The sequence below is a fragment of the Colletotrichum abscissum genome (assembly GCF_030869225.1).
Source record: "Colletotrichum abscissum strain IMI 504890 chromosome Unknown Scaffold_19.1, whole genome shotgun sequence".
Taxonomy (NCBI): Eukaryota; Fungi; Ascomycota; class Sordariomycetes; order Glomerellales; family Glomerellaceae; genus Colletotrichum; species Colletotrichum abscissum.
This window is the reverse complement of record NW_026850087.1, coordinates 170,365-197,424: the sequence shown is the minus strand read 5'-3', so window position 1 is coordinate 197,424 and position 27,060 is coordinate 170,365. Positions and strand designations below refer to the sequence as shown.

At 55.3% G+C, this 27,060-nt stretch overlaps 11 protein-coding genes across 11 annotated transcripts; 3 read left to right on the top strand and 8 right to left on the bottom strand.

Moving 5' to 3' along the window:
• Positions 1–614: 614 nt before the first annotated feature.
• Positions 615–2,437, top strand: CABS01_08389 (uncharacterized protein; the record flags this gene model as incomplete). Its single annotated transcript, XM_060541749.1, has 2 exons — positions 615–2,281; positions 2,371–2,437. The coding sequence occupies 2 exons, from the start codon at positions 615–617 to the stop codon at positions 2,435–2,437; spliced, it is 1,734 nt and encodes a 577-aa protein (XP_060401906.1).
• Positions 2,438–2,515: 78 nt separating this feature from the next.
• Positions 2,516–4,423, bottom strand: CABS01_08388 (ATP-dependent RNA helicase DBP3; the record flags this gene model as incomplete). The annotated part of the gene is made up of 3 exons (XM_060541748.1): positions 2,516–2,669; positions 2,733–2,845; positions 2,906–4,423. 3 exons carry the CDS (start codon positions 4,421–4,423, stop codon positions 2,516–2,518), a joined length of 1,785 nt encoding a protein of 594 aa, XP_060401905.1.
• A 1,394-nt stretch (positions 4,424–5,817) lies between these two features.
• CABS01_08387 (uncharacterized protein) lies at positions 5,818–6,806 on the top strand (the record flags this gene model as incomplete). The annotated part of the gene is made up of 2 exons (XM_060541747.1): positions 5,818–6,428; positions 6,491–6,806. 2 exons carry the CDS (start codon positions 5,818–5,820, stop codon positions 6,804–6,806), a joined length of 927 nt encoding a protein of 308 aa, XP_060401904.1.
• A 312-nt stretch (positions 6,807–7,118) lies between these two features.
• Positions 7,119–8,209, bottom strand: CABS01_08386 (uncharacterized protein; the record flags this gene model as incomplete). Its single annotated transcript, XM_060541746.1, has 2 exons — positions 7,119–7,242; positions 7,296–8,209. The coding sequence occupies 2 exons, from the start codon at positions 8,207–8,209 to the stop codon at positions 7,119–7,121; spliced, it is 1,038 nt and encodes a 345-aa protein (XP_060401903.1).
• Positions 8,210–9,484: 1,275 nt separating this feature from the next.
• On the bottom strand, positions 9,485–10,426 carry CABS01_08385 (FeS cluster assembly scaffold IscU; the record flags this gene model as incomplete). The annotated part of the gene is made up of 5 exons (XM_060541745.1): positions 9,485–9,622; positions 9,680–9,746; positions 9,802–9,921; positions 10,132–10,227; positions 10,287–10,426. 5 exons carry the CDS (start codon positions 10,424–10,426, stop codon positions 9,485–9,487), a joined length of 561 nt encoding a protein of 186 aa, XP_060401902.1.
• A 1,727-nt stretch (positions 10,427–12,153) lies between these two features.
• Positions 12,154–14,707, top strand: CABS01_08384 (ubiquitin carboxyl-terminal hydrolase; the record flags this gene model as incomplete). Its single annotated transcript, XM_060541744.1, has 4 exons — positions 12,154–12,187; positions 12,258–12,325; positions 12,381–14,503; positions 14,569–14,707. 4 exons carry the CDS (start codon positions 12,154–12,156, stop codon positions 14,705–14,707), a joined length of 2,364 nt encoding a protein of 787 aa, XP_060401901.1.
• A 503-nt stretch (positions 14,708–15,210) lies between these two features.
• On the bottom strand, positions 15,211–16,279 carry CABS01_08383 (HORMA domain-containing protein; the record flags this gene model as incomplete). The annotated part of the gene is made up of 5 exons (XM_060541743.1): positions 15,211–15,743; positions 15,854–15,882; positions 15,950–15,988; positions 16,054–16,079; positions 16,154–16,279. The coding sequence occupies 5 exons, from the start codon at positions 16,277–16,279 to the stop codon at positions 15,211–15,213; spliced, it is 753 nt and encodes a 250-aa protein (XP_060401900.1).
• Positions 16,280–16,950: 671 nt separating this feature from the next.
• Positions 16,951–19,557, bottom strand: CABS01_08382 (uncharacterized protein; the record flags this gene model as incomplete). The annotated part of the gene is made up of 5 exons (XM_060541742.1): positions 16,951–17,721; positions 17,788–18,283; positions 18,337–18,532; positions 18,621–19,380; positions 19,471–19,557. 5 exons carry the CDS (start codon positions 19,555–19,557, stop codon positions 16,951–16,953), a joined length of 2,310 nt encoding a protein of 769 aa, XP_060401899.1.
• Positions 19,558–20,577: 1,020 nt separating this feature from the next.
• CABS01_08381 (calcineurin-like phosphoesterase) lies at positions 20,578–21,747 on the bottom strand (the record flags this gene model as incomplete). Its single annotated transcript, XM_060541741.1, has 1 exon — positions 20,578–21,747. The coding sequence occupies one exon, from the start codon at positions 21,745–21,747 to the stop codon at positions 20,578–20,580; it is 1,170 nt and encodes a 389-aa protein (XP_060401898.1).
• Positions 21,748–22,576: 829 nt separating this feature from the next.
• Positions 22,577–24,127, bottom strand: CABS01_08380 (uncharacterized protein; the record flags this gene model as incomplete). The annotated part of the gene is made up of 1 exon (XM_060541740.1): positions 22,577–24,127. The coding sequence occupies one exon, from the start codon at positions 24,125–24,127 to the stop codon at positions 22,577–22,579; it is 1,551 nt and encodes a 516-aa protein (XP_060401897.1).
• A 1,766-nt stretch (positions 24,128–25,893) lies between these two features.
• Positions 25,894–26,686, bottom strand: CABS01_08379 (uncharacterized protein; the record flags this gene model as incomplete). The annotated part of the gene is made up of 3 exons (XM_060541739.1): positions 25,894–26,031; positions 26,265–26,444; positions 26,618–26,686. 3 exons carry the CDS (start codon positions 26,684–26,686, stop codon positions 25,894–25,896), a joined length of 387 nt encoding a protein of 128 aa, XP_060401896.1.
• Between the last annotated feature and the right edge of the window lie 374 nt (positions 26,687–27,060).

The following is a 27,060-nucleotide window of genomic DNA, read 5'->3' as shown; positions in this document are numbered from 1 at the left end:
CCTCAAGGTAGATTTACTCCAAATCCTTGCAGGCCCATAACTGGTCTATCAACCGGGATAGCTATAATATGCACACGAGGATGAGATAACAACTCCTGTATATTTTGTAGTAAACCCACAAGTGAGTCCATAGCAGATCACACATAAGCATCGTGCTATTGAATTCGACATTAAGAGAATGGTAAGATGATCATGGGTAGAATGCATCGTGATCCGTCGTCTACCACGACTTTCGGAGTTGGTTCCCAGACGGGCGGTTCGCCTGCCTGTGCCGGGTACCTGCGCTGGATCTTGAGGTACCTTAGGTACCTTACCTCCACTGTAGGTAGCCTGCGAGGTGCCTGCCTGAGGTGGTCCGGCAGCGTACCTGACGCCGCTATGGGTCCCCCACCGGCCCGGTACACTGACTCCACCCGCACACCACTTTCGGCTCACCACAGACGTCAACTCAGGAACGCCGAGCTCCAAAAACCACCGTTGCCTCAACCTCCCGTCTACCGCACCGCACCGCACCGCACCCCCGTTCGAGGTCACATCCCGATATAACCACGGGGACAACCTTACGGTACGGTCATCTTCTATTCCAATCCACTCATTCACCGAATGACGGAACAATGGCACCTTCGAAAGAACCTGCGTCCGTGTCTGCCCCGGTACACACCAACACGGACGCCAGCAAAACTGTCGTCCGCGGCGCCTCCCTCCTCATCATCCTCCAAATCGGCTCCCGCGCAGTCACCTTTGTTGCAAACCAGCTTCTCCTCCGCTTCTTGACGGCCCGCCTTCTCGGCGTCTCGACACAACTAGAGGTCTACTACCTTTCGGTGCTCTTCTTCGCCCGAGAATCCCTTCGCGTTGCCGTCCAGCGCCAGGAAACCCAAGGCAATGTCACACGTCCTTCCTCCAACAACAAAAAAGATGACGACCCAAGAGCTCGTATAGGTCGAGAAAGCCAGGCTGTCATCAACTTGGGCTACCTCGCCGTCCTTCTAGGTTTTTTTGTCACCATCGGCCTCGGATGGTTGTACCTCTCCTCCGTCGACTCGTCCACCGCCCAGACGCCAAACTTCCTCCTCGCCCTCCGCCTATACGCCCTGGCCGCTATCCTTGAACTCCTCTCGGAACCCTGCTTCGTTCTTATGCAGACTCGCCTTCGCTTCGGCACCCGCGCCACCGCCGAGTCCATCGCGACTTTCCTCCGGTGCACCGTTACCTTTGCTACCGCCTTTTGGGCCTCTAGGGCTGGCGTCGAGTTCGGCGTGCTCCCCTTCGCCGTCGGTCAGCTCTTCTATGGCGCAACTCTGCTGGTAGTCTATCTCTCGTCCGCATCCCGCCTCGCCCGCGCAGATGGCTTCTCTCTCCTCCCAAAGAGCCTCGCTTCCACATCGAGTGGCGGAGGAGAGGACTACCTCGCCTCCTACTTTTACCGTCCCACCGTCAGTCTAGCCTCCAGCATGACAGCCCAGAGCCTCGTCAAGCACATTCTCACGCAAGGCGACACCTTTCTCGTCTCGGTCCTGTCCACGCCCAAATCGCAGGGCGTCTACGCGCTGGCCAGCAACTACGGAGGCCTCCTGGCCCGTCTCGTCCTCCAGCCCATTGAGGAGAGTAGCCGCAGCTACTTCAGCCGTCTGCTCTCCTCCCATGACGCAAAGACCAAATCGTCACCGGCCACCAAGGACACAGCAGCGACAACCACGGCAAGCCAGCATCTTCACACCCTCCTCAAATTCTACATCCTCCTCTCCTCAATCATCGTGAGCATCGGCCCCGTCGCCGCGCCCCCGCTTCTCTCACTCGTGGCAGGCCAACGCTGGGCCTCCGAGGGCGCAGGCGACGTCCTGGCCGTCTACTGCTACTACCTGCCCCTCCTCGCACTCAACGGCGTATCCGAGTCCTTTGTCGCCTCCGTCGCTTCCGAGGCTCAGGTCCACCGCCAGTCCGCCTGGATGGGCGCCTTCTCCGTCGCCTTTGGCTCGGCCGCTTTCTTTTTCATGCGCGTCATGGACCTCGGCGCCCAGGGCCTCGTCTACGCAAACTGCATCAACATGCTGTGCCGCATCGTGTGGAGCCTCGCCTTCACCAAATCGTACTTTGCAGGGTTGGAAACGCCGTTTGAACTCTTTTCGCTGCGGCCTAACGCCGTCACCTCTATCGTCTGTCTATCGGCGCCGCACCTCATCAGAAGGGTCGCCGGTCTTGCCTCGGGGGGCGTGTCTACTTCCCCGTTCAAGGACATCATCGCCATCGGTCTAGCCGCCGTTCCCGTCGTACTTTTGATGTAAGCTTTTCCCCGCCCCATGTGATTCGCGCCGCCGTGGGCTATTGTGTGCGTATGTGTGTGCTTTTCCCCATCTAACATGACATCAGACTCTTTGCCGAACGCAGGTTCCTCCTGCAATGTTACAACTCGGCACGCAAGCCGAAAGCAGCATAGACGTAATTACCTCGGGGCGTAAACAGAACATGTAGAAATCCTCCCGAGAAGCCAAAAAAATCAAAAAATAGTAACAAATCAGTCAAACGTGATCTTGGTCGCCTTCTTCGTCATGTCGACGTCCTTGAAAAAGGCGCCGTAGGTGCTGTGAGCCTTCTTCTTGACGGTCGTGCCGAACTTGAAGAGGTCATCGGGGACCTCCTGCTTGGCACCCTTGAGGATGTTGATCAAACTAGTCAACTTTGTTAGCAACCATGTCCAAACTGAGGTTTTTCCAGGACGCAGGGTGACTCACGATCCAGAGTGCGCCTTGTCGTGCTCGGTAAACAGGGTAATGGCCTCGCCAGTCTTGCCAGCACGGCCGGTACGTCCAATTCTGTGAACGTAATCCTCAATCGTCAAGGGGAACTGCAAAAAAGTTAGTTTCGAGGTGCTCGATAGACGTTCAAAAACACAAAAAAGACTCACAGTCACGTTGACAACCAGCTTGACCTCGGGAATATCCAAACCACGGGCAGCAACATCAGTAGCGACCAGCACAGGCGTGGTACCGGCCTTGAAAGCCTCCAAACTCCTCGTGCGCTGCTCCTGGCGCAGATCGCCGTGGATACCACCGACGCGGATGCCGCGCTGCTGCAAAAAGGTCTCGACGCGCGTGGCCTCCTTCTTGTACAGGCAGAACACCAGGATACGGTCGTCCTTCTTGGCGCCCGTCTGCCACTGCTTCAGGATCTGCAGCAGCCTCTGCTCCTTGGCGCGCGGGTCGACGACCTCGACGCGCTGCGTGATGCGCGTGTTGGCCTGCAGCTCGACGGCGCCGTTGGCCGTCTCCTTACCGCTCGAGCCGATGGTGATCTTGACGGGGTCGACCATGAAGGACTCGGCGAGCTTGCGCACCGACGCGGGCCAGGTGGCCGTGAACATGACCGTCTGGCGCTGCTCGCGCGGCGGCATGTCGCCGAGGATGAGCTTAATGTCCTCCTCGAATCCCTTGTCCAGCATGCGGTCGGCCTCGTCGAGGACGGCGAATTTCACCTGGCTGAGGGAGATGGTGCCGTCCTGCATGAAATCCTTGAGGCGGCCGGGGGTGGCGACGATGACGTCGGCGCCGCGGTTGAGGAGGTTGCGCTGCTCGTCCTTGGAGGCGCCGCCGTAGATGCAGATGCTCTTGAGGCCGAGCAGGCTGGACACGTGCTCCATCTGCTCCTGGGTCTGCATGGCCAGCTCGCGGGTCGGGGAGACGACGACGGCCTTGATGCCGCGCTTCTTGATCTTGGAGATGCCCTCGACGAGCGGCAGGGCGAAGGCCATGGTCTTTCCGGAGCCCGTCTCGGCGACGCCGATGACGTCCCGGCGGGAGAGGGTGTAGGGCCATGAGGCGGACTGGATCGGCGTGGGCTTCTTGTAGGCGGCAAAGGGGTTCTTCTTGACGAGGTCGGTCTTGGGGAGGTGGGCGAACTCGAGGATGGAGCGGAGGGCGGCGTTGCTTGTTATCGGGTCAGTGACGGTGATGTTCTCGGCGGCCAGGAAGGCGTCGAGGTCCGATTGGGGCAGGGCCTTGAGCGCCGCGACCTCCTCGTAGCCACCGAGGATGGAGGCGGTGGGAGTGGAAGCAGTGGCGGCAGCGGCGGCGGCGGGAGCTGCGGATGTGCCGTTGCTCTCGGCCTCCTTGGCCTCCTTCTCTTTCCTCTTCTTCTCCTTCTTCTCCTTCTTGAGTCTCTTCCTCTCGGCCTTGTCCTCCTCGGTCTCCTCCTTAGACTCAGTGGCAGCGGCCGGAGCCTCCTCCTCCTCGACCTCAGCAGCCTTGGCCTTCTTCTCCTTCTTGCGCTCCTTCTTCTCCTTCTTCTCCTTCTTTCTCTGCTTCTTCAGCTCCGCCGCCTCATCGCTGTCGACGTCGCCACCCGCAGCGAGGTCCTTCTTCTGCTTCTTGCTGGTGACACTGGCCTCGGCCTCGGTGTCGGCGAGAGAGCGCTTCGTGGCGGCCATTGTTGCGGTGGTTGGAACGGGGATTGACGCAACAATTGATTTGGAGGGAAATTTGCCGTGAGAAGCAAAGACTCTTTGGGGGGGGGTCGGTCAGGTCGCAAATCTCAAAGGGCGGGAAGAAGAAAAAAAAAAAAGAATTTTGTTTATCGATAGGCTGATAACGGTGCTCCCGCCATGCGACGCGATAACGCGATAAGACACTGAGTATCAGATAAGCGGAGGACCCTGCGCTAAGCCGATCTCGGCCAGTAGTCCCCGCTGGCCCATGCCGTTCCAGAATCGGAGGCCCAGGACCCACTCCGGCCCTTCACAGTCCAGGATGGCTCCACCGTCCCCCGCCTTACACGTCCGCTTCACTCAACAGCTTCCCCTCACGCTCGCCCACCTCAGATGCCAGCTGTTGTCCTCGCTCAAAGACGGAAATGCTGTTGCCTGAGCCTCTCGGTCTGCAAAGCATTCCTTCAGACGTTCCTTCACATGCGGCAAAGTGCTAATGCGAACGGCTGCATGATGCCCCTGGCTAAGGAACATACAGTGACGGCTAGGCTCGGTCAGCTTACAGGACTCATTTGGATAAAATGAGGTACTTTCGTCACTCTCGTCTCTCGTTCAAGTGAACGAGACAAAGTTTAAAATATCAACGGATAGAGCTATCCTCAAGAAGTCTTGAATGTGGATACAATAGCCTATGGCGTCGGGAGTATCCCAGGAGGAGAAGCAAGTGAGGCCCGACAGCGCGACGTTGATAGACGGCACGTAGGAGTATACACCAGCGGGCCACAAAAAGGTCGGGTTCCGGCCGCGGGCATCGCGGCCAAACACAACCAACCAATAACCTACGCTTGGCGTCAGCAAGACGGCCCAACCCTGCAAAAACGGGAGCTAAGCATCTTCTGCTTCTTTTCTTCGAGGCATTTCTGCAGCCAGCTAGCGAGCAGAACTACGTACAGATCTGTCGTTCAACCCTGCAACATCCCGTTCCCCTCCCAATGGGGTTCATCGTGGTGCCACATGGGGGCATGGCGGTCGAGTATCAACCACACCGCGGGAGACGGGGGTGACGAGGGGACGAGGGGGGCGGGAGAGCACATCATACTGCAAGAGGCAGTCCGCCCAGGGTCCAGCCGTTGGCGATTTGCTCCGTCACACACAGCTGACTGCGGCGTTGACCCTTGTAACTACCTTTCTTGATAGCTGCCCACGTTGCATGCCTACGCTGGCAATGCGGTCCTCTTGTAGAGGAGGATGTCGGCAAGATGCAGAGCGGGAGAAGAGAGGCGAGAGAGACAGAAGCATAAAGGTATGGGAAGATGGCATACCTCGACAGAGGGGCCACCTCCCTGTTCCCGCTCCTTTCTTCCTCCTCGCCCTCAATATCAGCTACACATCCAGCCATGGCAAGCTGCCAGGTGCAGGGTCAGCCCGACCTCTACGGCCTGGGCATCCGCGTCGCCTTCTACATCCAATGGTTCGGCGCCATCGTGATAGAGTACCTCGACATGGCGGACCTCCCCGACATACGCCTCATAGGCCTCCTCTTCTCCGCCGCAGCCTTCCTCGGCCTCGTCATACGGCTCTCCGTCGCGGCGGGGAGCGTACAGTCGGCCGACGTCTACATTGTCCTCCTGCTCGCCATGGGCATCTACATCCCCCTCGTCCCGCTCTACCTCTGGAAGGCGGTGACGTGCTTCAATAGGTACTGGGATCCATTCCGCTGGTCCAAGGAGACGCCGAGCCCAGCTTACAAGGGGCTTAACTTTGCTTTGTTGCTGGCTATTTCGTCGCTGGGCGTGTGGTATTGGTGTTCTTTTGTGCCGGAGAACGATTGCTCGCGGGAGCAGTATGGGTTCTTCTTCAGCCGTGTGAGTTTGGGCAATAAGGCGTTTGTGGCGTTTAATGCCATCATGTACTTTGTCATTCTGTTTGTGTGTTTGCTCGTCCTCCTGCTCAAGGTCGGTTGGAAAGTGCCCTTTTGGAGGGAGAGGCGGAAGAAGCGGAGAGTCAAGTGAGTGACCACCCCTGCCCAAAGATAAAAGAGGTTTGGGACTGACAATGTTTCGTGCCTAGGAGAATGCACATCATGGCGATCAAGGAGTTGAAGACGCTGAGCAACATCGCCGTCGCCGCAACACTTACCGCGGCCGTCGAGCTGGCCGTCGTCTGGAATCACATCTCCGACGTGAACAACGTTGCGGATGTGGCGCAGGTCCTGCCTTTGCTTGTCAGTGCCGGCTTCCTGGTCCGGATCCTGTTTCTTCATTTCGCGGGCGTACGTGACGGGTCGGATTCTTCAGAGGAGGATAGTGATGGGGGTTCGCATAGTTACATGACGGAGTCTCAGGGCGGGTTGCCGCCAGCACCGCCACCTGTCCATCCGCGGTGATGGCAGTGGCCGTGATTGTTGACTTGGCGTTGATGATGATTTGAACATGAGGTGTACACTATCGTTTCTATATACCAAGCACGCATGACTTATCTCACCACCTTGATCAGAGCGTGGAAGATTTGTTTCCAGAAACACGCGCAGAGTCTCGAAGTATATGAAACACAGATCTCAAAGCAACGTACATCGAGATGTCTAAGAAATAACAGCCTATACTCCTACATCCAAGACTATGCTATTCATGACGCTTCACAATGGTCCTACGCTCTCATGACACAACTCATAGCAACAGCCAGCTTAAACGACATGCACTCAATTCCCAACCTTGCCCATCCACTCAGGAACACTCGTCAACCTCTTCATCTCATCAACAGTTTCATCCCACAACATCCTCTGCAACCTCCAACTCTCATCCGAAACAGCGAAGCCCTCTGGTCTACACATCACTGTCAATTAAACCACAGCAAATCGCAAAGAAAGAAAACTCACTCCCAAATCTCTTTATCCCCCAACGTCTTTCCATGCGTCTCTCCGCCCGCGACAGCAACAGCATGAAGCCCAACCCACCCAGCCACCTCCGGCCTCCTCGCCCTCACAGCCTTCACGGCATCAGCGATGAGGCGGAACGGCTGGGGGAGAACGTTGCTCATATTCGTATCCACCATCCCGGGACAAAAGGCGTTGACAATAACCCGCTGCTGCTGCCGTTTCCCTTCTTCTTCTTCAGCAGCACCAGCACCATAAAGCCTCGCTAGCTCCCGCAGAAACAGGAATCCGAGCAGCTTACTATCCGCATACCGCGCCATACCAACGAAATTCGCCTCATCATCAAGGTGCCCGAGAAGAGATCCCCCCTCTCGAACCGTCGTCTTCCCCGCCAGACTCGTCTTCTCAACCATCCGGCTCCCGGTCCAAGCAATCCTTCCAGCCCTCCCCGTCTCGCGCGCCGTAGCCTCCAACACGGGGAGTAACTCGAGTGTAAGCAGCACGTTGGAGAGATAATTCACCTGTACGGTCGCTTCGTGGCCCGTAGGCGCCACGCGGCGTCGTAGACCCGGCACGCCGGCGTTGAGCATTGCGATGTGGAGATGCGTGTACTTCGCCTTGAATGCTTCCGTGAAAGTCTTGACGCTGGCGTAGTCTTCTGCGTCGAGCTTCATCACCTCCACGACGGGGCCATGGCTGAGGGAGAGGACGCTTGGGTCGGAGAGGAGTGTTTGTCGTACTGCTTCGCCCTTGGGCACGTCGCGGACGGCGAGGATGACGGGGGATGCGCCGAGGGAGAGGAGTTGGCGGGCTAGTGCGAGGCCGATGCCTGATGTTGCGCCTGTTACTATCGCTGTCTGGCCGGCGAGGTTAATGCCGTCGGGGAGGGGTGTGACTGGAGGCTGGAATAGAGGCATGTTGGGTCGATATTAGGATGATAATGTTTGAATTGCTTCCGAGTAATCTTTCTTGTCTATCATCATTACTCCGCGTGAACGACCCACGGCTCTCATGTTGTTTATGAAGCCATCGCCAATGTGCCATCTCCACGGTTCGAATCTCAACTCCGCCAAGCCTTAGACGCTCCAGCATCCCAAAGTCCGCCGTCATTTGCTCATTTCCCAATCATCATGACTTGCAGAGGATTCCGTCGTAGAGGAGGATTTGGCGGACTTGGGATTCGTCACAGTTAGCTTGCGGCGCAATTAGTCATCCTTGAAGTCGCCGACTTGCTCAGTCACCAATACACCTCGTTAACAACTGGGGGAGCGGAGGCGGTGCATCGCATGAGTTGCCGGAGCCTAGACTTCCAGACGCCTGTCGTCAATTGATACCACGACGAGAAGTCTCCGAGGACATGCCGAAGCCCGATGGGTCGGGTCTAAAGCCGGTCTTCGGCTCACATACCGTCAGCCGGTTCCGGGGGGTTAAGTGACTCGGCATTTTCCACTCGCCACCAGTATGGGAGAACCAAGTGCCACGAGACTGAGGGCCAAGACCTGCTCTGATCAATAGCCCCTCTTCTCGCGAATGAAGACAATGCGGTCACGGATGTTGTTTGTTGGCTATCGATGTTGTCCGCACAATAACAGCTAAATTTGATCCTTGCGGATGCAATCCCGAGGTCAGCATCCAGCCCCGCTCCCTCATTCTGAGAGCTGCGCAATTCGAAGACTCAGTCACATCGTTGGCGCTCGCGATGCCCCGTGCAGAAAGCAAACATATTTGTAACGGTTTGAATTGAAGCATTGAGTGGTGCATGAGTGGCAGGACAATGTCGTTCTCTGGCATTTTCGTCTCTGTCGACTCGCTGATAAGCTGGCCACTAACTAAATGGTATTCTCAACACTGACGTACAATCAACCCTGCCCTTGAAAGCCTTTTGGTAGACATGAAAAAGGCCTGTTTCGCGGCAGCGTCGATGCTTCGTGTAGCGACTGCCGTCGCTGTAGAGGAGCTCTCATCCCATACAAGCTCTGCGAAATAAAAGACAGCCATAATTTCCTTCCCAAACTCCGGATTTTGTTGAAAAAAGTCGATGAACAAGACGGCGATAAATCTCGTTTTGTTGGCAAAGTCTGCCCAGCCCTGCCCTGCCCTCTAGGCCTCCACCCGGGGACGTCTCCTCTTCACTCCCCTGACCGAACTCCAATGACGTGTGACGAAAGAAAGGTATCATGGAGATGTGTTGTTTATGCGGAAGCGGAGGCGGCGGACTCGGCCTTGGCCTCGGTGCCGGCCAGGTTGGTGGGCTTCGCGTTGGGGTTCTTGGTGTAGTAGTCGGAAATGGCGGCCTTGATGGCGTCCTCGGCAAGCATGCTGCAGTGGAGCTACGTTGCGTTAGTTACGGCGACACAAGAAGAGAAGAGGCTTTCTTGATCACATACCTTGACGGGGGGAAGCTTGAGCTCCTGGGCAATCTCGGTGTTCTTGACGCGGCCGGCCTGCTCCAAGCTGTGCTGTAGGTTAGCATCGGTGCGAATGATATATCTGGGGTGAGGTCACTCACGTCATGCCCCGGACAAGCTCGGTAAGGTAGCTGGAGGAAGCGATGGCGGATCCGCAGCCGAAGGTCTTGAACTTGACGTCGGAGATGACATTGGTCTTGGGGTCGACACGGATGTTGAGCCTATTTAATGTGTCAGCGATTGTAACATAACGGCAGAAAGGCCATAATTATTGGTGTCGCGAAAAGCCGGATGAAATGCGTCGAGTTGAAGAGCGTGGAGAGCGAGGTAGCGCATCGTGTCGGAGACCCAAGTGCACGCCGCTGCCACAACCCAGGCGGCCCAAACAATGGTATCGTGATAGTGAGAAGATGGATCGTAGGATGGCTTACTTCATGACATCGCCGCAAGCAGGAGCACCGACGAGACCCTGACCGACGTCCTGGTCGCCCTTGGGCATTGAGCCGACGTTACGGGGACGCGAGTAGCTGTACACGTCAAGATTAGCCCTATGTGTCTTTGAAAGGAGATATCCGGGGTAGCATACTGGTCAAGGACCTTCTCGTGGTATCCCCTCGTGGCGCCGACAGTGGCAGCAGGTGCAAGCTGACGAGCGGGCATGGCAGAAGGGCGGACAGAGGTCGCAAGGACCCTGCGAGAGGCGACGCGGAGAGATCTGGAGAACATTTTGGAGGAGTTTCGGACTAGTGGCTTTTCAAAGAGGTGCAGGTCGATGAATATGGAGGTTGAGCAGGATAAATCGATACGAGCGTAGTCGCAGGAGTCGATTTAGGGAATTGTTGATGAGTCGAGATGGCGATGGCGACAAAAGGTGGTCGATATAGCAAATTGCGTTGGGCAAGAGATCGAGGTGTTGAGGGGGGCAGACTTGGAGGGAGGCGAGAAGTTCTTTGAGAGGATAAATGGAAAATGGAAATTATTACGGAGTAGCAGAGAAGGCCTGCGGGACTTGTGACGGAGAACGATGGCGATCTCGGGGGTAGCAGAAGCCGACGGGCCAATGGGAGCGTTCAATGACCATGCATTAAGTCATGGACAGTGGTCGGCCACTGGTCCCCAGGCCCGCACACTGCCTATGCCATCTTGGGCTTTAGCATACAGTCACAGCAGTCGCAGCAGCCAGCAGTCAGTAGTAGTGGACGGGGGTGACGGCTTCAGGATGGATGGCTCGGCGCCTCGGAGAAGACATTTTTTCATCCGCCTCCACAGCGCCGAGGGTCCCCCAGCCATTAGTGTATGTACACTAATCCGCTTCAAGGTTCCCTTCCTTCTTTAGTGTGTCTCTTTTTCAGCGTGTCAGGATGTCAGAGCTGCAGACCTGCCCGTTATCTGATCCACTCCCTGGAGCATGGGAAACATCTGATTGGCCGGGATGATGCCGTTGTTTCCTCGGCCCAGCAAGAACGCACTGCACCCAGGACTTTGGTGACTTTGGTCCCGTCCTCTTGCCGTCCATGTCGTTGACCTTGCCTTATCGGATCCACAGTACGGAGTAAGGTACGTACTTAAGTAAGCTATCAGGTGCAGGTGACCAGCTGGCAAAGTGAGAATCCATTAACCCGACAGCTCTGGGTGCTCCAAGTGGGGATGACTGGGGGATCTTTTGACGGGCTTGACGGGGCGGCAACAATTTGTCATGGTTCTTCGCCGTTCTCGCCAGCGAAAGAGATTCAATCTGATTAGATACGCAAGCTACCCCCGTGCTCGCTGGAACGTACTCCGCCCAAGGCACCTCAGCTACGTACTCCGTAGGTTTGACGCATTTGTACATGTCCGCTTCCAATGGAAGCCTAAGTCCGGGGAAGCCGCTTACCTGCAATCCGCCACCTTATATAGCTCCGATATGCATCTATGATGACCTCCCACCACGGACATGCACATAAGCCTGAAAATGCATTTAATCCATCTATGCTTTCCTCAAGCTTCCCCACTCTACTACGTAATCCTCAAAATCTGAGGTGCACGCCACACTGTGCCCCCCTCCAAAGCTGAGCTAATGCCACCTACCACTGTCACCTCAGGGAAGCTGCCAAAGTAAGTTCAGGCACCAGGTCCCTGTAACTCCAACGCGGGGCACTCAGTCCAACACCACCACCACCACCACTGCCACCGTCCTCGCCTGCATCAGCTTGAGCACGAGCACATCTCAGCCTTTCACCTCGTTACTTAGCTCTCGGCTGTCGCATCCCGTTGGCTGCCTGTTTTGTCTCTGGTCTCAACTGCGAGGCTGAACACAACTCACCTCAGACCTAAAACCATCTTATTGTCTGCGACTTTTTCCCAACTCTTCACACACCTCTGGATTCACCGTCAACCCCACACAAGATACCCTACCTTACCTTACCTCAGAGACGACAGCCTCGACCTGGAAGCCTTCTAGTATCGCTCCCACCATGGCGTGCCCGCATCTTGAGTCCATAGCTGCAGGTAATGATTTTCTAGTCTATCCTCATCTTAGCTCTGTCCGATACTATGACACTAACCACACCTCTCCCAGCCCTCCAGCCGCCTGCACCTCACAACTCCGTCTACCGGGAAGACTGCACCCAGTGCTTCGATTCCATCGTGCGCCTCGTCCATGACCCGCCTGCTTCTGCTTCTTGCTGATCCTTTTGCCCAGGACGATCCTGCCGGTGTCGATGTTTGCCTCCAGTGCTTCAACGGCGGTTGTGCCGGTGACCGCAACCATGCTCAGCTCCACCGACAGCTCTGGAGCCACCCGCTCGTTCTCAACATTCGCCGCACCCGCAAAGTCGTTGTCCGAGATGAACCCCCCTTGAAGATGTCCAAGCTCGCCATCGCCGCCGAGACCGAGGCCGACCGATACGATACTACAACCACTGTCAAGTGCCTTGAGTGCAACCAGGAGCTGGACAAGACGAGCAACAAGCTTGCCCCCATTGTGGACGGCATCATGAAGGCCAACACCTTCTCGAGGAAAGAGGAGGTCAAGGCGTGGGAGCAGGAGCTTACGAGCTGCGAGCACATCCTGCTCATGCAACAGACCGAGTCAAGAACCATTCAGTCTGGTGATCTCGGACACTGCTCCGCCTGTGATCTGCACGAGAACCTGTGGCTCTGCTTGGAGTGTGGAAACCTGGGCTGCGGAAGGAAGCAAATGGGAGGTGTCGACGGTAACTCTCACGCCCTCGCGCATTCGGATCAGTCCGGCCATGGCGTCGCCGTCAAGCTCGGGTCCATCACACCGGAGGGAACGGCCGACGTCTACTGCTACAAGTGCGACGAAGAGCGCATCGACGGTGATCTCGGCCAGCACCTGGGGCACTGGGGCATCAACCTGGCGAACCAGCAAAAGACGGAAAAGAGCTTGACCGAGATGCAGATTGAGCAGAACCTGCGCTGGGACTTTAGCATGACCACGGAAGACGGCAAGGAGCTTAAGCCTCTGTTTGGCGCTGGATTGACCGGCCTCAAGAACCTTGGCAACAGCTGTTATCTTGCCAGCATCGTCCAGTGTCTCTTTGACACTCCTGCTTTCAAGAATCGCTACTACTTGCCCAGTCGCGACCTGCCTACTGTCCAGGATCCTGCGGCGGACTTGGAGACCCAGCTCCGCAAGGTTGCGGACGGCTTGCTCTCGGGTCGGTATTCTAAGCCCGACTCAGACGTGACTGCATCTGAGCACTCGCCCGAGATTTCGCACCAAAAGGGGTTGGCCCCGGCCATGTTGAAGCACTTGATTGGAAGAGGCCACGAAGAGTTCTCGACTATGCGGCAGCAGGATGCTTTCGAGTTGCTGCAGCACATCTTCAAGCTCGTCACTCGGTCCCAGCATCCCTCCGATCTCGGCGACCCGACCCAGCCGTTCCGGTTCACTCTAGAGCAGCGGCTGCAGTGCCTGGGATGCAAGAAGGTGCGATATTCGACTAATGAGCAGGACAACATCTTCATAGACGTTCCTCTAGAGAAGGAACCCGCTGTCGATGGTGAGGAGACCAAGGCAGACGCCTACAAGGCCGTAACTCTCAAGCAGTGTCTCGATAACTTCACGGCCGAGGAGGTTGTTGAGCTGACATGCTCTTCATGTGGCAGCAAGGATGGCTACACTAAGCGCTCCTTGTTCAAGACCCTTCCTGAGAATCTGGTTGTCAACGCCCGCAAGATGGCAGTCATCAACTGGGTCCCTGTCAAACTTGACGTCCCCGTCATTGTCCCCGATGAGCCCTTCCTCCTCGACGACTATCTTTCCAAGGGTCTGCAGTCCTCCGAAGAGACCCTTCCCGATGAGCCCGAGGCCAGCGCCCCGGCCTTCGTTGCCAACCCGGAGGCTGTCAGCCAGCTGGAGGCCATGGGCTTCGGACGCAACCGCTGCGAGCGGGCATTGCATGCCACTGGCAACTCGGACGCCAACGCTGCCATGGAGTGGCTGTTTGGCCACATGGAGGACCCCGACATTGACGATCCGCTCGTTCTGAGTGGTGGTGGCGGTGCTGGGGGAGCCGGAGGAGCATCGGCGGATCCGGAAAAGATTGAGATGCTCGGCGCCATGGGCTTCTCGGTGCCTCAAGCAAAGAAGGCTCTGCGCGAGACCAACGGTGACGTGGAGCGAGCTGTTGAGTGGCTCTTTAGCCATCCAGAGGACCAGGGCATCTTTGAAGACGAAGTCCCCGCCGCCGGAGCCGATCCCGCTGCTCCCAAAGCGGACGCCGGCAGCGCCGCTACCCCTGCAAAGTACCAGCTGCAGTCTATCGCCTGCCACAAGGGCACAAGCATCCATGCCGGGTATGTTGACGATGGTTTATACCTTGAAGACTGAACTTTCAAAGTTTGCTAATATTTTTCATTAGTCATTATGTCGCCTTCGTTCGTAAGGAAGTCAACAGCCAGCCCACTTGGGTCCTCTTCAATGATGAAAAGGTTGTCGAGGCAGGCGAGATTGAAGAGATGAGAAAGTTTGCCTACGTCTACTTCTTCAAGCGTGTTTAGGTGGATTTCGGGGCGTAACAAGAATGGCGTTTCGGTTTGAGAGAGGTGTGACGACGAAAAAAAACATCAAGCCAGGCTTCAATCAGTCCTGCGCAACTTCATGACGGGGGCGGTGAGAACGGGCCACGGATGCATCTGATAAGACGGGGATGATTGCATTACAGCATGGGTAGGCGGTGGTTTACTGTGGAGATGAGAGACGAGACACGGAATGCATAGTGAGTGGTGTAGAAAAAGGGAGATTTGAGGCTAGTTATTAGCCATCCATTGTGAAGATGAACTTTTTCCAGAGACTGAAATTTGCCTGTCTTTCTTCCGTGAGTGGTCATCGTACCACAGAACACTACCCAAACGCCGTGACGCCGCACACACATCATATTACATACACACAGATTTCCATGCTGTGTTCTCTCCACACTTGGCCTATAAACCTTTTCTCGTCCGCCGACAAGCCGTAACCTCGCATCATACAGCAAACCCGCCCACACGAGACTTGCCGAATTCTACTCCGCCAAGCGATAGCTGACGAGGGTGTCAACACGGTGGTTGCTGGTGCTGAACCCACGCAGCTGGACCCGCTCGCCATTGACAATCTCCTTGGCGTCGCTGTCGCCCCACTCGACGGGCACCTCGGAGTCGGCGTCGGCGTACACGAGGACGTTGAACGTGCAGTCTCCGTTGAGCTGGGGGAGGAACGTGACGGAGGCGGTGATCTGGCGGAAGATGGCGGCGATTTCGGATTGGATTTCTTGTTCCGTCTTTTCGGGGGCCGCGTCCTCTGCCGTGGCGGGGGATGCGTTTTCTTGGTCTGCGGGTTTCGAGGAGGATGATTTGGAGGACGAAGAGGTCTTTGAGGATTTGGACTTTGAGGGGCGGCCAAAGATTTCGACGTCGAATTGCCAGCGTTCTACGTGTTCGCCCGTGTCCTTGTCTGTGATTACGATGACGAGCTTGGAGATTTTGCCGCGGAGCATCCAGCGGTCTAGTTGGGACATGATCTTTTTGATGTAGGCTCGGACTTGGTCGTCGGAGGAGACTGGAGGGGGAGAATACGGTGTTAGCTTGTGGGGAATCTTTGCTAGATGTGAGAGTTGGCGAAATAGTGCGAAGGCTGTGTCGGCGGGATGGGAGATGAGGAAGGCGAACCTAGCATGTTGAGACCGTATTTCTTGACGCTGTAGAGGATGTGTGGTCAGTCTCTGTCTGTCGCAGGAGGGGGAAGAAAGGCAATGCTAGACGTACGCTGAGAAATCTTCTGCTGGGTAGACACCTCGTTGGAAGCTGTTTGAGAGAACATGTCAGTATTCGAATCGGCGCAGCATGTCCAGAGGGATCAAGGTTCGTACAGAATAGTGTGTATCGAGTATTGAAACTGTAGGTACGAGTTAGCTCGGCGCAACCGCCATTTGGCAATGACAACATGGCAAAGGAAGGGAATGGACTGACGAATTCGGCCACGAGCTTTGCGCTTCCCTTGAGGGCGAGCTTGTGCACCTTGGACTTATCCTCCTTGTCCGACTTGTCGGTCTTGCTAGCCTTGCTGGCTTTGGCGGGTTTGGCATCGGGGGCCATCGTGATGGAATTCGGGGTGTCGATTGACGGTTTCGATGAATGGTGCCGCTGTCGATATCGGTGTCGTCGAACGGAGCAAGTGATGATGGATCCGGGGGGCACCGGAATCGGGGAGAAGGAAATCGGAGAGATTGTTTACTTTCGGGGGTTGAGATTGAGATTTGGGATTGATTTTTGGGGGTTTGGTTGCGGGGTGATTTGGGCGCTGCCGGCGCTGGCTGTCATTGCTCGCGGCTGATTGCCCCGCCGCCTGGACCGTCCGGGGGTCGAAGCTCCCGGCAGTCCACCTGGGTACGTATCTTGACAAGGTGCACCCTTCACCTCACCTCACCTCACCTTGCATTGTTTTACCTCACCTTACTCTACCTTATCTTGGCCTCTAAATAGACATATAGAGGCCCTCCTGTCGGAAGCGAAATCATTTCTAGATGGCAAAATCCTATAGCCAAATAAAGTTGAGCCTACGATGAGTTGAGGCATTGTCTTGCTACCAATCCGTTCACATCTACATCAACGAATCATTGACTTGGCTGCGATGGACTGCCTTGATGCTGATCATCTCAAGATACCTTACTGCCTCTCTCGAACTAAATGTACACATGACTTTTGTACATGATAACCAACTTACATCATTATGTTAGTACAGCATTGATCCCGCCAAAACATGCCCCTTACTCGCCATTCCCATACCCCTGAATGGCATCAAAGAACTGCGCAGACCACGCCATCGAGTCCACAATCTCCGCCGGCCACTGGCCGGGCGCCAAAGGAGCCACACCCATCCCAAGCATTCCCATATCCTGCGCGGTAGCAGAGTCCGGCATCCCGCTCAACGCACCCATCTCCACCGGCGACAGCATCGCCTGCTGCGCCTGATGTTGCGCCTGCATCGAGCTATTTGGAACATGATGCTGAGGTTGCTGCTGCTGATGCTGTTGCTGCTGCTGCGGCATCTCAGCGAACACCGCCGGCCGGGGCGGGTTCTTGCTCTTCCAGTCGATGCCGCACTCCTTGAGCCCCTTCAACATATCCCGGGCGCTCTTGGCGCTCGACGAGTTGCAGCTCAATGCCTCAAACATCTTGAGACACGTCTCCGCATCGTCCGAAAGGCCCTCGGTGTCAAAGACGGCCTCGTCCTCCGCCATGGGCTGCGTAAACGTACTCGATATCAACAGAATGGAGCTCGCGCACAAGAGACACGAAATCATCTGCCACCAGGGGAAGTCGTGGACCAGGTCCTTCTCGCTCGAGACGCCGTGCAGCAGCCGCGCCGTCTCCCGCGCCTCGGCAACACATGTCTTTTCTGATATGCTGACGAGATGCCAGTCTACCTCGGAGAGTGTGGAGGACGTGTCGTCGAGGCCGCGGAGGAGGGGGTAGCACAGGTATGGCCGGTGCAGAAGAGCCCGCAGGTGGTGGAACTTGACTGCGAGGATGTTTCGCTGGTGTTTGTTAGTACTATGTTGAAGTTTGCGTACACAGCGCAGACCACTTCTGTAGAAACCTACCTGTCTCTTGAATGCAAAGTTCTGGTCAAAGGCATGCCCCAGATCAAATCGCAACCGTCGCGGGAGCTTCGACTTCCAATCCACAAGCTGGCGATCCAGTTCCCTCGTCCGGAGGGCACCCGCAGAGGTGAGCTGCGAGTGCCTCGGCCCAAAAACATCCCGCAGCGCGCGGCCCAGAATCTGCGAGAAACCAATGACGGCGAGGAAGTAGTCCCCGCCCGACGTCTCCTCGACCGGCGGCTCCATGTGAGTGGCCTCCCAGTCAATCTCCGAGTCGGCACGCCGCGAAGGGAGCGGTACATTGAAGTCGTCCTCGTGTACGGCCGCGGGGCGGCCCAGCTGGAGGGAGAGAAGACGGTCCAGGACGTAGATGGAGTACCACACCCGGCGACGCGTCTCGGTTTCTACCGTGTGCCGGGGGTTGTTCTTGTCCTTTTCGACATGTAGACCGATACCTTGAGCGATTCGGACGGCTTGGCCCAGGGTCATCCAGCAGCTGCGAATGTTAGATGTGTGTAATGGGACATGGTGAGACAATGCAAAACAAACCTGTCCGTCCGAGATACCGCGAGATAGTAGAAACATTGCGTCAGAAGCAGTGAGACCTGGTTAATGGACCGATCCGACGATGCCGTTGATGCAGCAAGAGCTAAAGCACGCTGGAAGTAGACGCCGTGGAAATGGCGGGTATCCGAGTTCTTCTCCAGAAAAGACGTATAATATGAGCCAATGGCGCAGATTACATCTATGACTTACGTTAGCCCCGTCTTATCTTGCTATCCCACGGCTCCCAGGGAGGTTGATAGAAAAAGGGGCGCATGATTCAAACCTACAATAAAGAGCAGATTCCGTGCCTCCCAAACGATCACCGCCGTTGGGCGCGCCCCCTATCCTGTCACACAGCTTCGAGAAGGTAGACTGCGGTATGAAAGGGTACGCGAGGTGGATTGTTGCAAAGTACACATTGGTGAACTTGCGCTCCTGTTCGGGGCCGGGAAGCTCCACCAGCCTCCCTCCTGCGGCAGCGCCGGCGAGCAGCGCGTCGCCGTCCTGTTCGTAGCTGTCAAAGTCGTGGTCCGCCCCTACACTGCTACCGCCACCGCCGCCGCCGGGAGCGTCTTTTGTCTGTAGGATTCGCTTAATGACATTGAAGAAGTGCACGTCGCTGACCTCGCCCAAGTATCTCTGGCTAGGCTTGAGCGAAGGTGTCGGGGAAGGTTGGTAATCGGGGTGGTTGTGCTGTCCACGGTCCACGCCCGGCGAGTATGACGGCGTCTCTGTCGAGGACGTCTTATCCACGGCCTGGTCAACTTGCGACTTGATGGAGTTGAGCTGCGCTTGGGCGTCTTGCTGCTGTTGGGCAGAGGGTAGCTGTGTGATGAGGCTTTGCACTAGAGTCTCATACTGATCTACGGCGATCTTAAGGGCGGCATGCGTGTGCGCGCCGGGGCCAGATCCGGCTGCTGGACCTTCTGCACCGGCATCTCCGTTGCCGGTGGCCTTTTCCCGTCGTCGACGAGGTCTTCCTACGGAGTAGACGCAGTCGTAGCCATACCCGACGCATCTTCCACACTTTGGCTGTTTCCCGTCGCACTATCAATTTGTATGAGTAAGCTGTGAACACATAGGTATAATGTCAATGCGGAAGAAAGGATGTTAGAGACTTGGGCTGTTTAATCTCACTTTGGATTTCATGGATCGGCATGTCTGGCAGGCCTTTGCGACCCGCTTACGCTTGTATACGGGTTCATCGTCGGCGGTATCTGACATTCTCTCGCAAAGGCGCGCGAAAGCCGACTTTCCCGAACAAAATAGCTGCAATACGGTTTTCCCTTTCGAATGGGCGCAAATAAAGATATACAAGGGGGGTGTGGCGGATGAGAAGGGGGGGAAAGAGTGTGTATTGTACGAGAGCAGTTGGCAGAATGACGTTGGGGGACGGAGCCGGTGATGCCGAGACTTCCGATATTTCCGGCGGGTGTCAGTCCCTTATAACTCACCTATCTAGTAGGTACTTTGGAACCTCGACCGCATTCTCGCTAGGGCCCAAGCCAAGCAAAAGGTCACCACTCATCTTGGCCCGCGCCAAGAAGAAGCAACGCCCGGCCAAGGTATTGAAGGGTTGCGTTGAAGTGGTAAATGAGGGGACCAGTTTCATCCGATTTGTCTGTGCCTGTCTTGTCTGCAACTTTGACGACGAGTGTTGAATCGTTCGGATGATATGCGGGTCAATTCCCTTACACGGGCAGTACAGTAACCCCTCCAGTGATGCATTTATCCTAGGAATGAGGATGTCCTTTGCTGACTGTGCATGCATCTCTGCCAACGCGGAACAGACTAAAGCATGAAGAGCGTTAAGTTGGCAACTTCTTATAAGGAACGAGAATGCTCAACTGGATAGCCAGACTGAATTGAGAGGATCGGTTTGTCACTCACATGTAAGTATGTATACGTCTAGTGTGGTTAGGTCGGATAACTCTATCACTATTTCCCACTTTTTACACTTGCATGTTTGAGATAGGTGGCTTTCAGTAGTATTCTTCTGCGGCTCCCGCTAATGACTAGTGCAGTTCTTCGTGACTTCGACTACTAAGCCGAGTGACCGCACTTATGGCACGATTGGCATATGGGCCAACGACTCGATACGATGCAGCTGACTATTCTCACATCCCCCAAATCTCGCTCTTTCTCTCCCCCTCTATCTAAAGTGAAGGATGTTTGGCACACCATGGGAAACTGTCCTACCTACAACCCATGCTTCACCTTGTTGGCTTTAGACCAGCCCACGTCTCATTCTTCAACCCCCTTGACCTGCTCTATACGATGAACAACATCACTTCCATCCGGACTCGCCTCAATCACCATGGCCGATAGCTCTCTACCATACGCACATCCAGAATCCAAACCAAACGCATACCTGGTCCATGGTCCTTGGGCTCCCTTCCCCTTGAGCGATTCCAGTACTTGGATATATGGTTCCACCTGCAACCCTTCCTTGGCGTCGTGACCATACACGACAACCGAGCGATCCTCTGGTGCTTCAATCATGTTCTGAGTCTCGTTCCAAGCCTCTCTCCAGCGTTTTCCATCATTGAGTTCAATGGCAATGGTCCCCCCCTCTTGATTTGTTGCAATTTTTGAAACCTCATCACCATCCCACAGACTTAAGACTCGTGCCAGCTCACCATCGAGTCCCTCGCCCTTTGCGACCTGAAATGCCGCATGTCGACACAGACGGCTCTTGATCCTCTTCGCAAGAGCAACTTCCACGTTCTCCGGGTGGACGCCGTCGATCGGATACACCAGGCTGCGCATGTTCATCACAGCCCAAGGATCTTGCTCCTCCATCGGTAGCAGCGGTACCAGACCACCATGCGCGACCACCACAGTCCCAGAGTTCCAAGGAGGACTCTTGGCGCCTCTGAACGGTCCGATGTGCAAGATGAGAGGCAGCGATGAGAGCCACGATACCTGCTCCTCAGAAAGCTGCGTCGCAGTGACGTAGTCGCTCGACACGGCGTACGGGATATCCGCCGGCAACTTCTCCTTGCTGTCTTCGAAAACCATCTTCCCGTCGTCGCCCGTAGACCCAGTGACCCTGCCGCGCTCAATGAACCCACGCGCAGCCAGCACGCGGTCCTCGTTGTTGCCCCTGACGCAGCTGGCGCCGAGGTCCATCGCGAGCTGTACCACGCCCGCGCTGTCGGGGCCCTTGTTGACCAGATCACCGGTAAAAACTAGGTAGTCCCCCGCATCTTTATCGAAGCAGACTCTGTCCAGAAGTTTTTGTAGCTGTGATGCTCGCCCGTGAACGTCGCCCACGATGACTAGCTTTCTCCGGGGAGCACCGCATTCTGCCGACGGCACGTATTTCGGGCCCAAGGTTTGGACGGTCTGTCGAAAATCATACTGGGATGTGGTATGGCTTGGTTTAGGAATATTCCCGACTGGGTCCATCATCCTTGCGAAGTGTTGAGTGTGTTGAGAACAAACATCGTCTTGACGTGCGGGGAATAAGACGGGTGGACCTGACAGTAACGAATCAGAGGGGGGAGCACCAACCAAAAGAGAACATCAAATGCTGTGTCAAGGTGTCAGCTCGCCTCAGTACTTAGGCAACGAACAGCATCTGCATGAATTAGTAGCCTGTAAGTATAATGCCAAAGCTCGTCCATGAGGATGGAAGTTTCGTACCGGATATTTGGGGTCTTTGTCAAGTTTAAGATCAAGCCTCTGTAGGTAGTTGGTTTTGGGATGATCGCAGATCACAGCAACTCTAAAGTTCCGTATCCCCTGTAAGTTATCAGCCTCAGGCTTGTGACTTTGGAGTAAACCCTCAGTTCCCGCCAAGTCTTGCCAGTAGATCTAACTGAAGGGCTGTTTGCGAAAGCGTTTTGAGAGCAGGCTTTGCAATTCGTAAACGCTGCAGGCGCAGCCCGTTCGGCACAAGGCAATGTAAGATAGAGAGGGTATGCCGGCCTAGATGTAAGTGTCCATTTACATGCTTCAGGACGAGCGATCCAACACCAACATCTTGGCATTATGATCGCATGGATCCTCAGTGAGTCGCCAATCCTCAGAAGGAAGCCAGGGCACCTCACATTGCAATGTCGCACTGTCACTTTGTGGCACATGTGCAGGACTCAACATCATAAGGCCACTTCGCGGTAGTTACTATGGAGATAGGACTAGATTTAAAAAGCCGGGACACTTTGTGAAACGTAGTGCCAGATGTATTACCGAAGCCGTAAGAAGACAAAAGCGTTCAACCAATCTCTGCAAGGAACAACTATAAATGATCAGTTTCAAGGCTGAATCTCGGCTTCTGAACCCCTTCTCCACGCCCGTCCTTGGGAACACCGCTCAAATTCCGGGTATGCAGCCCAATTTCAAACTCCATCTTGTCCGTATCCTTCTTCGTCCAGCCCTCAACCGGTATATGTGTTCTGACCTCCAAATGGTTCTGGCAATTCTTGCACCCAGATACGTGCCAACGACTGAGCACAGCCTCCGTCCCGACCAGCACCTTTTCCCCGCTCTTCAACGTGGCCCAGGCGGAAACGACAAAGGAACCCCCGATGGCGGCGCGGTTGATGCCGCTAACGGTCAACACGGGACTCGGACCATGAGGCTCGCCGACCCGTGTCGGGGGTTCGGGGTAGTCGTATACGTAGCCCAGCTCGGCAATATTGACCACGTCTCTAGACGTCATTGCCTTGTCCGCGCCGTGAGGGTTCCTGAATGGGTCGAGGGGGCTGTCGAGGGTGAGCCAGGTGCCGCCCGCCACGCCGGGCGTTGGGCCCTGATTGTCGACGGAGTTGGTGCCGGGGTAGCCCTGGATGATTTCGAGTGAGTGCTCCTTGTTGTGCTTCTTCTGCCACCGCCAGAACATGAGGTCGATGAAGCAGTGGTGGAAGTAGAAGATTGGGTCAAAGGCGGCCGTGTCGTTCTCGCCCATGTCGCCGTTTGCGTCGCCGATCTGGTCAGAGTTGCTGCCAGGTAGGTCGAAACCGCCGACGGCCAAGTGAATCAAGTTGTGCGGGGATTCGAGTGGTACGACGGACTTGAACCCGGGCTCTTGAAGGCCCTCGTCGTTCCATTGCTGCGCCGAAGTCGTATTGGAGAACACGGTGTAATTGGGAGCGTCGAGGCAGTGGTAATACTTATCCTTGACTCCGGCAGATTGCCTTTTCCCGTCGCTGTTCAAGAAAGAAGACTTGGTGAGCCAGGTGGTAATGTTGTCATTGAGCATCTTGTTCGTGGCTTTCTCTCCCATTTCATGCAGCGAATTGTTGTGAACCCAGGTCTTGTTCTTGTCCTTCGGGCCCACAAGCCCCGAGAATGGGTAGCGGACGGTCTCATAGCCCGCAGGCTTGGTGTAGTCGGCATCCGGGATAGGATCGAGCCTGTCCTGGATTCTGGCCTGGAACGTGTACGAGAACAGTGGATTGGAGATCTCCTTGCCAGTGTCGGAGAACTTGTACTTTCTCTGCAGGAAGATGGGAGGAATGCCGTGCTCCAGGGACTCCTTTTCGGTCTCATCCCAGTAGGGCAGAGCTACACCGGGGACCTGGCTCTGGAGAGCTTTTTCGAGCCTCAGGAGGTAGCCGCGGTGCCAAGTTGGGAAGAGGACATTGCCGTGGTTGCAGTAACCACCCCACCAAGCAGGATTGGCGTATCCAGCACCCCTGAAAGGCTCGCCATGGTAACCGGCAATGGTGAAGAAGGAGTTGGGATCATGAGGGGGAAGCTGTTGGATGCCGTGGAATGCCCTGACGAGGTCGTCGAGCTCCTTTGTAGACAATGTGCGGATGTTCTTTCTTGTGATTGTTCCGCCCATATTGAGACTTTGATGAGATACTCGATGATTTCTTCAGAAGAAGTGAGTTTGGAAAGTTGGGGGGGGCAAGTTGAAAGAGATTTATTGTGAGAATGTGAATAGTTAACAGATAGATATAGCCGAAGGATATCCAACCCTCATGTCGATACTACGTGCTGTAATTTGGTACCAACCTTTCCAAAGATGTTTTCAGTCATTCACATTCAGCTTGATGAACCCTAAATGTCATGTTGTGCCAACTTTGACGGATGCTATTCGAACGAAATACGGACTATATGCTCGCTATATGCCACAGATGATCGTTCCCCGCATCTTTGATGAAGCCTAATCGACGCATCTGGTTACCCGGCTTGCGTGGCTGGAAGCTGAAGTCTAGAGCCAAAAAGCTGAGAGAATGTCTCACCGTTGACGGCTGGCAAGCTTTCACCGGACCTTTCTCACCTATCACTGCCACAGCCCCTAGTTATGTTCTCTCCAGTTTCCCCAATCTGACACTGGATTTGCTCAGAACGACGGGTCAATCACATACGATAGTGGTTGCTAAAGCTGCAGAGTCGACCTCGACTTGTCTCCAATGAAGCCCACAATTGCCGCGACACAATTTGATCAAGTGCAAAGAAGGCGCAAAGCATGTTGCTATATCACAGTAACCTCTTGGCCAGAACATGATGTCGTGCTACCAAGAGATTGGTCGCAATGTGCTGTGCAACGGTAGACGTTGAACAGCGTAGGCGTACCTTCCAGAGGCCCATTGAGGGGCGATCTTAATCAATCGATTCCGCACGTTTCCCGCTCTGGACGGAAGGGGAGACAGCGAGGATCCGCGCGGATATGTGAGCCATACACTGCCGAATTAATGTAGGTGACACCGCGAGCCTGTCAGTATGCGGTAGTCCGTGATGACCCGTGGCTAACTGACACATAGGAGCACGGTGAGACAGGGACAACTGTGTGACAAGGCGCGTCTCAGTTCCATGCGATGAGAGAACAGGCAATGATATATGTGGCTACCATTCTTGTCCATGGGATAACATCAAGTAGGTAAGGCAAGGTACTAAAGTGATAGTGACGGCCGAGGCGAGCCATGAGAGAGAGGCCATTGGCTGTAGCCACCGCTGACGGAGGTGGTGTGGAATAAAGCCGGAGCTCTTGTGGGGCCGCCATGCCGCGATCGGGTCGGAAGCCGTTGCTGCAGCATCAGAGGCGTATTTCCTTAAGTGCGTGACTTGAATGCCAAGCTATCACTATAGAAGCCACATGGTTTATCAGTTTTCGTGGCCTGTATGTAGCTGAGCGTTGCATCTGGGCGGAACATCTCACGGTGACCAAATATGTGCTGAGGGCTAGGAACATTTGAACGTGGGAGAAGCACCTCAGTTGAAGAGGCCGTAGCAGGGTACCTGAGTGCCTTACGGTGCCTTACCTAAGGTAAGCTGAGGTACCAAGCACGTGCCAGGATGTGAGATACGGAACGGAGGTTAGGTAATCCCAGGTTCTGCCGGCCGAGTGGATTTCCTCGCTTAACCCGCTGCCCTGAGTCGCTGTTGTTCCCGATGTTCTTCCACACAAAGTCCTCGCAACTGGGGATACGTACCTAACCTGAATCTCCCAGGCTGGGGTGAAATGCCCACAGTGCAGGGCCCAGACCAACACCTCCACTCTCCCTCTCACCGGGGCCATCGCCAATCGACCAGCCGACCAACGAACCAACAAGGAAAAAGAGAAGAAAGCGGAAGAAGAAGAAGAAGCAATCCCGGCTGGGAGGTTCACCAATTTCTTTCTGCATCACCGCTGGACGAAGCAGCTCGAAACGAAACAATGGGGCCCATTGACAGGTGCGTCCCGTCCGACATGGGCAGGCCGCACACAGGAAACCCCGAGAACTGAGAGACACATTGATTGATCTACGGTGGCATGGGTCTCATCTGACGTTGGGCGAATGCGGTCTGATATCAGTACTCGGTTATCATTCCATGACCACGTTGCATCGATCGCACATCTCACCAAAAAAAAAAGTCTCCACGCTCCGACATGACATGAACATGCACGCAGTGCGCACTAGCATCTACTCCGTACGCGATGGAACTTGACATTCCAAGCTGAAAGTCCGGGATAAGCTTCTTCAGTAGCTCCATACTCCATCGTTCCATCCCCATGGCCAGGGGCCCGGGCATATCAAAGGTCGGTCAGATCTTTTTACCTTGGCTTTTGGGGTTTCGGGTGTGGCTGACTGAGAAATCAAGAGGAAGAGAGAGGCTTGTTGCACGCTTGTGCTTGTTGCACCCGTCGACGGCCTACACAGTTTGACACATGCTGTCTGTGGCAGCGCCAAATGGCCACCCTTTTTTCGATGACGACGCCATGGCAGGTGCAGCGGGACCCTCGGTCTTCTGCAATCCCGCCGTTGGCACCGTTGTCTGAATCAATGATGACATGAACCATCCGCTCACTTCTTTATGCGTATGTCTGACTCTCTCTCCAATATTTTACCCATCTACTCGGGCCGACGAGAAGCAGCCAGAGAAGAAGAGAAAAGAAGTAAAGACAGTCGACATCCATCTCAACACCAACACCTCCAACACCCACCGCCACTAAATGCCACTTTGTCGCTTGTACCACCCCAAAACACACAACAACAATACCTAGCAACACCACCAATACCACACATTCGGGAACTGTCCAGACCCTTACTGGTTTGCAAAGCTCATACTATTACTCCGTATGCCACTCTTCCTTAACTTGGAAGCTGTCTGGATTCGGTAAAAAGCCCGCATCAATAGGCTCCTCTTGGTGCCGCGCACATTGACCATCCTCCGCCCTGCTACGGCCGTACCGTCCCGCCCGCGCCGCCTTCTCCAAAACGGCTTGCATGAGAATTCCGCTACCTACCTCGTCAAGTTATCCTGGAAGTTGTGAATCAATCCCCTTCTCCT